This window comes from Clarias gariepinus, chromosome 13 (genome assembly GCF_024256425.1).
Source record: "Clarias gariepinus isolate MV-2021 ecotype Netherlands chromosome 13, CGAR_prim_01v2, whole genome shotgun sequence".
Classification (NCBI taxonomy): domain Eukaryota; kingdom Metazoa; phylum Chordata; class Actinopteri; order Siluriformes; family Clariidae; genus Clarias; species Clarias gariepinus.
This window is the reverse complement of record NC_071112.1, coordinates 18146168-18154655: the sequence shown is the minus strand read 5'-3', so window position 1 is coordinate 18154655 and position 8488 is coordinate 18146168. Positions and strand designations below refer to the sequence as shown.

Genomic DNA, 8488 nt, shown 5'->3' with positions numbered 1-8488 from the left:
ACATTTTAACATTTATACTCATTGAATCACATGGAGCCTCATACAAAGTACTCTTTATGATACTGACCAAATACACTGCCTGGTCAAAAAAAAATTGCAACTTCAGAAGGATTGAATAGATCAAAATAGTGGGCAGTGGGTTGTGTGTTCGCGCAAATAGTTTTGTCACGGATGCATTCCTCCCTGAATATAGGCAGCGTCATCGTCAACTGTCATCCTGTGAGCGTGTCACAGGCCTTGTAACAGGAGCAAAAAGGGATACATCTGGCCGAGCTCATAGCTACTGAAACCCCGGACCAACTGTGACGTGTCTATGGCGACAGCACATACAGCAGGCAGAAGGTAGGGCTGCCAAAAATTGGAGGAGCGTGAAGAGCGCCAGCGAGTTGACCACACATTCCATTGACAATTAATGGTAGCACGCAGGTGTCAGAATCTGCATGCGGGTACCCTCTAATGTGGCATTAAAATTAAGTCAGCTGATTACCAGAATGTATTAAATGAACAGGTTATCACATTAATGATGTTTTTCTTCTGTGATGACACAAATATATTCCAAGACCCAAATAGTGAAAGTATGGTTCTGGAATGATGAGTTATTTTCATACATAAACTGGTCACCACAGTGTGTGCTGTAATCAAAGCTAAACATGAGTGAAAGAAATATTTTGATCAGGCAGTGCAGTACAGAAATAGAGCAGCAACAACAAAAAAAAACTAATATATAGTGATTATCCCAATACAATACACATCAAACATCTTTTTAAAGATTGTTTGCTGCTTCAAAAGTTGACGATTACACACAGTTACAGAAATAGTAACAGACATTACAAAAACATAATGAATTTAATTTCTACACAATATTCTATTATGATTATTTAAAATTAAGCAGATTTAAATTATGTTGCAACTGGATTTGGTCACAAATAACCGTCAGTGGTGAAACATAAACACACACAACAGATATCAAGTCAGAGATCAAGTCCTAAGTCCACTTTGAAGTTGGTCCATAAACAAAAAAATAAGATGACAGTATCTGCCATTAATTTTTTCAAGAAAAGACTTATAGAAGACTTAGAATTATAGAAGATTCTATACATTGTTAAAGCTAGTGTGATAGATCCTTATCCAGCCCTAGTGCAAAGAATATTAGTATTAATATTTAAAATAATGTCAGTAGTCATTCTAAAATTTCAAGTTATAAAATAGTGATTCAATAAAAATTATCTGTTGTGTTGAAATCAGTTAAAAAAATATAAAACATTATCTTTAACATTAAAGTCTTTTTGGTGAACATTGAAAGTGTTGATAGTGAACATTGATCAATGGAGTCTTATTCGCCAGTCAACTGATTTGGTTCAGCTCCCTTATTTTTGTTCTTAGGTGTCTTTTGCGAATTCTGATCATCCACTTAATACTTAGTTTGGCAAAGTTGGCAGCTTTAAAAAGAGCCATCAAGACCCCACACAAAATGGCTATGGTGTTCCATGGGTTTGCAGTGACAATCTGTTGGCAAAAGCAAGATTTTTATAATTGTTTAAAGATTTCTAAATTTTCTACCTTGACTTTTTAGGCAGATTTAATAAACTGTATTCACGTGAACAGCTTCCCTTTAAATGACTAGCTCTATCAGTGTGGTATAGAAAACATGAATCTAAAACTTACATCTTTAACTTGTTGTATAAATGGATCTCGCCATTGAAACACAATAAAAAAAAGCTCATCAGTTTGGTTTTTTTGGGGCCTCCTGTCATTGTACTTCACTACATTGGACTGCAAAATAATGCACAGATTATACTACAATTTAACACTATTATTAGAATGTTAGTAAATTACAACTTTCAGTATACAGTTACGATTAAGGGTAAAGTAAAAAGAAAAAAAATCTACCTCTTGCCTGAATTCGACAGATTCGTTTTCTTTCACAGATGTCCTAACCAAGGACATTTTGACCCAGGTGCGAAAGCCACCAGAGAAAGTCCACATTGAGTAGTTCTTTTCACACTCCCTCATGAATTCAGCTTTATCTGTGCTGGTGGCCAGAAGAAAGTTGTAGCACATGTAACTACTATTAACTAAAACACTGTACAAAACATAAAGAATCAAACAAGGTAATATTCGTGCCCCCTGCAGTATTTTTTTACCTTTTAACCAAATCACTGAACTGTGCAAACAGCATGTAACTGATGGCACTGAAGTCCTCTTCCGTTTCATTCTGACTGAACTGTAGAAATATGAGCTCTCGGTTCCTGACATCTGTTGGACCTTCAACCACCAGGGCTTGCTAATGCAGCATATCATTTATATTACATAACATGTTATTAACACTGTTTCCATGATGCCTTCCACACACCTAATTCATCAGGTAACTAAACAAGTTTTTCTACAGGGTTTACAGGGCTGATTTTTCCAATGGGACTGTAACACAAAAAAATACTGGTAATCTGTAGACTGCGCATCATATTAATCAGAATTTCCAAAAGTTAACGTTAATCAGCTTTTAAATACAGGATAGTGACTGAGGACAGTGACTCTCTAAAACTGGATCGACAAAAAATCCTTAGAGCGACGCAGTCCTGGTTCTCCTCACTTAGGGATTTTGATGTAACCTTGCGTATAGAGTAACTGAATATTTTCAGCAGTATTACATAAACATGCTAAAAGACTCGTGCCAAAAAATAGTTTACCAGTTTCCTGTTACAGAATTCAAATGCCAATTAAACAGGATGAGACATGTTTGCCACGTAAGTCTGTTGCAACACACTAAACAACATTGCAGGCCAACTTTCAATTAAAAAAAAACCCCATTACCAAAATGGTTTAAAACACGCTGTATGCAAATAAAGTTTTACATGACTTTGTAAACAATATTACATATCAGAGAATTACTAGAAATCAAACATATGTACAGTGGAAACTTACTTTTGTATGGTTTGTGTACGGGTCATTATAAATAACTTCCTTTATTACACAGTCACTGTCCTCTTGCTGACCTGCCAACAAGCGAGAAGGAATGTGATCATGGTAGTGGTGCCGACAGCTTAATAACCGAGCTTTTCCCGGATACAGTGCAATTCCTGCAGTGGAAAAAAGAGCATTTAAAATATTATGCAACACCATACCAAACTTCTGTTGAATTTTCAGATCTTTATTAAAGAACCAAAGTAGTGAATTACAAAAAACAGTGTTGTGTACATAAAGCCCACCTGCTGGAGCAAACATCTCAACCTCTTTAAATGATACAGACATTACAGGATGATTAAGTTTCTCCAAGAAGTCTGAAATGGTCTGGTAGGCCAGAAATACAGCCACAGTTGTTAGCAGAAGGTAGATGAGAACAAGAATGACCGTGAGGACATTTTTTAAACAAGTTTTATTGAACGCGGTAGAGTGCAGACCACTGTCAAGAACATCCTCATCTGCAATGAGAGCACACCAAATCTTAGGGAAGATACCTATATATTTATCCTGCAAAGACAGAACGAAAGGTTAATAAGGTCAGATTTTAAAGAAAAGGTTCATACCTGGTAAGACATCATCGTTGGCTTCATCTTGATCCTGGGGAGCATCTTCATCGTGCTGGTAAGGTGCAGTCTCTCGTGAACAATCCTCATCATTAAACTGTAACATTTATATAACACTACCAATTAGCACAATATCCTGGAATTAATGTATGTATGCATTTAAATGTATATAATGGATGCCACCCTGTCATGTGTACTTCCGTACACAACCTTATGTGCATAGATGTCAAAGAGATAAGAAATATTTGTAATTTATTACATGTCCAGCTTGATGGTCATTTTCTTACATTAATATAAAAAATATATATTTTTTAATTTATTCATCTTCTATACCGCTACTTATCCTATAAAGAAAGGTTGCAGGAACCTGGAGCCTTTCCCTGGTGGGGTACATTTGAACAGGGTGCCAATCGATCATAGGGCACATACACACACTACGGCAAAGCACTGGGAGAACATGCAAAAATTAGACACATAGACCCGAGGCAGGACTCAAACCCTCTACCCTGGATGTGTGAGGCCAAGGTGCTAATCACTATGTTACTGTGCCACCTTTGAGAGAAATTTATCTGTGAAACCATGTAGTGTTCGTTAAAGCATTGCACAAAACAATACATCATAACTTAATATTTAAAGGTATAGGAGTAATCCTTAATGCCCAGTTCATTTAAACTACCTTTTGAAGGCATGCTACGTTCACATTACCAAGTAAAAAGCATAAAAGATGATGGTATCACCTTTAAAACATGGTCAGTACTGTTTTTTCCCAATTCTTTAACTATGATTAACCACAACTGTATTTGTCAGCTGTTATCACATGACTACACAGCAGGGCAGCCAGTATTAAATCACCCATCAGCTACTCCATCCATTACCTATGTAGAAACCTTTGACCCTGGAGGTGTGAGACCAAGGTGCTAACCACTATACCACCTTTAGAAGAAATTTCTCTATGCCAAACCATGTGGCTACACTGTCAAGGGGAAAAAAGAAAACAACAAACACACACAAAAAAAAAAACCTTTAAAGGTACAAGACTGATACTCACTCACACACTCATCGTCTATACCGCCTAATCCTGTATACAGGGTTGCGGGGAGCTTGAAGCATAGCCCAGGAAACTTAGAACACAAGGTGGGGTACACCCTGGAAAGGGTGCCAATCCATCACAGGGCACACATATACACACATTCGTTCACACACTATGGGCAATTTGTGAACACCAATCAGGTGTTCGAACAGGAATCGAACACAGTCTCTGGGTGTGCAAGGCGATAGTGCTAACTACTAAGCCACTGTGTCACCGACTGGTACATAATGCACAGTTACCAGTTAACTTCAATTACTTTTACAAGCTTTGTTAAGCAAAAGATAGACACTAAAAGGTACAAACTATATAGTGCTAATAGTACCACCTTAAACATTGGTAAGGGTACAGGTCAGTATTTTATTTGATTTTTTTTTCTTATTCTGTAATTATAACTAACTACAACTGTATATAGTCTTATGTGCAGTACACACACTGCACTACACTACGTGGTCAGCTGTATCACAGCAGTATCACATAACTACTCAGCGCGGCAGCCTGAATTCAATTACCCATCCGTTTCTGATGATCTATTATGTCATCTTATAAACTACACATGCGCGGTTACACTAAATTTCAGGATTCACTTACACACACACAGGATACATATTTATACATAAATCTGTTCACCTCTTGGTAGCAGCGAGACGTTTCCTTTCGTAGCATGTTTCGTCACAGATTTCAGTGCAGTTCATGCGATGGTTCTCATGGGATGAATAAACATATCGCAGAAACTTCACATGGATCTTTACGCCGCTTCGTCCCCAGCACTGACATCATACCGCCTGGGTTTGGAACACAGGAATGGAGCTGAAAACACTTAAATGTTTCGGGTTTAAAATACAACAGTGTGGTATCTATACGTGTGCTACACATGCCTGATATTTGACAAAGCGTCCATATTTTTTCTATTTTACAGTAGTAACTGCATCAAGATACATAAAACATGAAAACTGAATGGCACGCACCATAGCCCGTGATATGCACGTGAGCAGGAATTTAAAGTACAGACAATGTAACAGATAAGATTATGAAGTACAAGAGAGCATAGAAACAGATATTATATCAAATATATTCTTGAAAATAACTTTTAAACGTATTTTAAAGCATGCCCTGATACACATCTAGACAAAACTGAAACTGAGTATGCGGGCCTGAAAGACTGAAAGACAACTGTTTCTACTATTTATGAATAAATAATAATAAAGATGTTTCAAAAATATTGATTTGTTTGACTACAGTAATGTAATTTTGAGTGCTACTGTAGATTTAAAAAGTAAATATATAAATAAGATAGCGAGGATGACGATACCGTGTGTGTAATTCCGGTCACGAACTCCAGCTTCAAAACAAAAGCCTGAAAGGAAGGCGGAAGTTTGGACTAGCAACAAGAACAGTTTCCATACACACCCTTGAAGGAAAATAGATCATTTGTATCAAACAAACCGGTTTTGTACTTTATTCCTGTGGCGTTCAAATGCGTCAGTGGAATTTTAGTATTAAAAAAATTAGAGGACACTTACAGCGGATTGATTTGCCCGCCAGTGAACAATGTTTGTTATAATGTTTCATTCGCAACTTTTTACGTTAATGCTTTTTGCGTTAATGATCATCTGTTTGGCGGATGAGCTCAAATTAAAAGTAAAACCTGCGTCAAAACCCGTGAGATTATTCACCGATGAAGAGTTAAAACGATACGATGGAAGCGAGGTAGAGGATTTCCGCCGCAAAACCCTCTACATTTCAAAATCTGAGAGTTTTTCTTAATGCAAAATAATAATGATGTTTCTTTTTCTTCTTCATTCCCCAGGACGGCCAGCCCATTTACATGGCCGTGAAAGGAGTCGTGTTTGACGTTACATCTGGCAAAAGTTTGTTGTAGACACGACCTAGCTCCTAAATCTAACGTACTTCGTAGTATAACACAATGTAGTACGCTAGTAAGCTGCTTCCTCCTCCAGCTCTCCAGCTGAAGTCGAAATTTTACATACACTTGAAGTGATTAAGATTATTTTAATCACTCCACATATTTTAGATTAACAAACTATTGTGTTGGCAAATTGGTTAGAACGTCTACTTTATCTACAACACAAGTAATTCTTCCAAAAGTTGTTTACAGATAAATGATTTCACTGAATTTATATTTTATTATATTCTATTATTGTATTTATAATACAATATATAACAACATAATTCAATATATCACAATTGGGTCAAATGTTTAAATACAGTATATTCAGTTGCATTTAAACAGCTTGGAAACTTTTGGAAAATTATATCATGGCTTAAGAAGCTTCTTATAGGCTAATTGACATAATTTTAGTCAATTGGGGGTGTATCTATTGATGTATTTTAAGGCCTATCTTAACTCGGCACCTCTTTGTTTGACATTATGTGATAATCAAAAGAAATCAGCCAAGACCTCAGGGGACAAATTGTGGACCTCTACAAACCTGCTTCCTGCTTATTGGGAAGATTTTCAAAATCCCTGAAGGTACCAAGTTGATCACAAAGACAGATCTTTTTGGAGAATTGTTCACTGGTCTGATGAAACAAAAATGTAACTGTTTGGCGATAATGACCATTATTGTCTTGAGAAAAAGGGCGGAGGCTTGCAAGTCGAAGGACACCATCCAAACCTTGAAGCATAAAGTTGTGGGGTGCTTTGTCCAGGAGGGACAGGTGCACTAAAAAAAAAAAAAGATGACATCCCGGGGAAGGAAAATTATGTGAATATATTGAAGCAAGACGTCATCCATGAATTTAATGCTTTTCACCGATTATAATAATATTTTATTATAATAATTATATTAATAATAATAAAATTAAGGGGAGAACTAAAAAAAAAGTGTGTGCGAGCAAGGAGGCCAACAAACCCGACTTGGTTACACCAGTTCTGTCAGGAGGAATGGGGTAAAATTCCAGCCTTTTCGTAAGAAACATGTTGGAGGCTACTTGAAATGTTTACTGCAAGTTAAACAATTCAAAGGCAACTAAGTGTATGTAAACTTCTGACCCACTAGGAATGCGATTAAGGAAATAAAAGCATTATTCTGATATTTTACTTGCTTAAAATAAAGAAGTGGCCCTAACTTACCTTAGACAAAGAATGTGTACTAGGATTAAGGGTCAAGAATTGTGAAAACTGTTTAAACATATTTGGCTAAGGTGTATGTAAACTTCTGGTTTCAGCTGTATGTAGCCAGTGACTTTATTTAATTCAACACCTGAATTTGGTTCATATGATCACTTTTGACACCAAAGATTGGCCTATCAAAATTAATAAAGTTAATTATTCGTATTATTGCTGGCTGTTTTCACAGATTTTTATGGCAAGGGCGCCTCTTACAATGCCCTTGTAGGCAAGGACTCAACCCGAGCTGTGGCTAAAATGTCTCTTAATCCTGAAGATCTGACCCATGATACAGTGAGTTTCTGATGAGCTGTTTTTACTGTAGCAGCCTGCTGGAGGGTTTACAATTAAACAAATTACCGGAACCTCTTTTTTCCCTATGTTAGACAGGTCTTACTAAGGAGGAGCTGGAGTCTCTTGAGAGCGTATTCACTGGAACATACAAATTAAAGTACCCCATAGTGGGTTACACCCATAGACGCATTCTCAATGAGGATGGCAGCCCAAATGAAGATTTCAAACCAGAGGATCAACCTCATTTTACTGTCAAAAATGAGCTTTGATGCTTAAAAAAATAAACATATATAGCATTTTGGTTGATTCAGTACTAGTAGTTATATATATTACTATCAGACAATATGAGAAAAACCTCATGTCTAACGATTTATTTTCCACTTTTTTGGAGGTGGTGGTTGGGGGTGGTCTCTTATCTGTATATCTTTTAAATTTCTTCAAATATTTTTA

The 8488-nt window shown here is 36.7% G+C and overlaps 2 protein-coding genes across 4 annotated transcripts; one reads left to right on the top strand and one right to left on the bottom strand.

The window, feature by feature from the left end:
- Positions 1–655: 655 nt before the first annotated feature.
- pacc1 (proton activated chloride channel 1) lies at positions 656–6064 on the bottom strand. 3 transcript variants are annotated; one of them, XM_053510435.1, is made up of 9 exons: positions 5924–6064; positions 5242–5396; positions 3525–3621; positions 3207–3419; positions 2923–3077; positions 2145–2284; positions 1891–2032; positions 1666–1773; positions 656–1506 (listed from the first exon to the last, which is right to left on the bottom strand). In XM_053510435.1, the coding sequence occupies exons 2-9, from the start codon at positions 5275–5277 to the stop codon at positions 1345–1347; spliced, it is 1053 nt and encodes a 350-aa protein (XP_053366410.1). In that variant the 5' UTR covers positions 5278–5396; positions 5924–6064; the 3' UTR covers positions 656–1344. The 3 variants fall into 3 exon arrangements, with proteins under 3 accessions (XP_053366410.1, XP_053366411.1, XP_053366412.1); XM_053510436.1 differs by lacking the exon at positions 5924–6064 and adding an exon at positions 5580–5903; XM_053510437.1 differs by lacking the exon at positions 1666–1773.
- A 98-nt stretch (positions 6065–6162) lies between these two features.
- Positions 6163–8336, top strand: nenf (neudesin neurotrophic factor). Its single transcript, XM_053510438.1, has 4 exons — positions 6163–6321; positions 6422–6482; positions 7935–8038; positions 8131–8336. The coding sequence occupies exons 1-4, from the start codon at positions 6163–6165 to the stop codon at positions 8305–8307; spliced, it is 501 nt and encodes a 166-aa protein (XP_053366413.1). The 3' UTR covers positions 8308–8336.
- Positions 8337–8488: the final 152 nt, after the last annotated feature.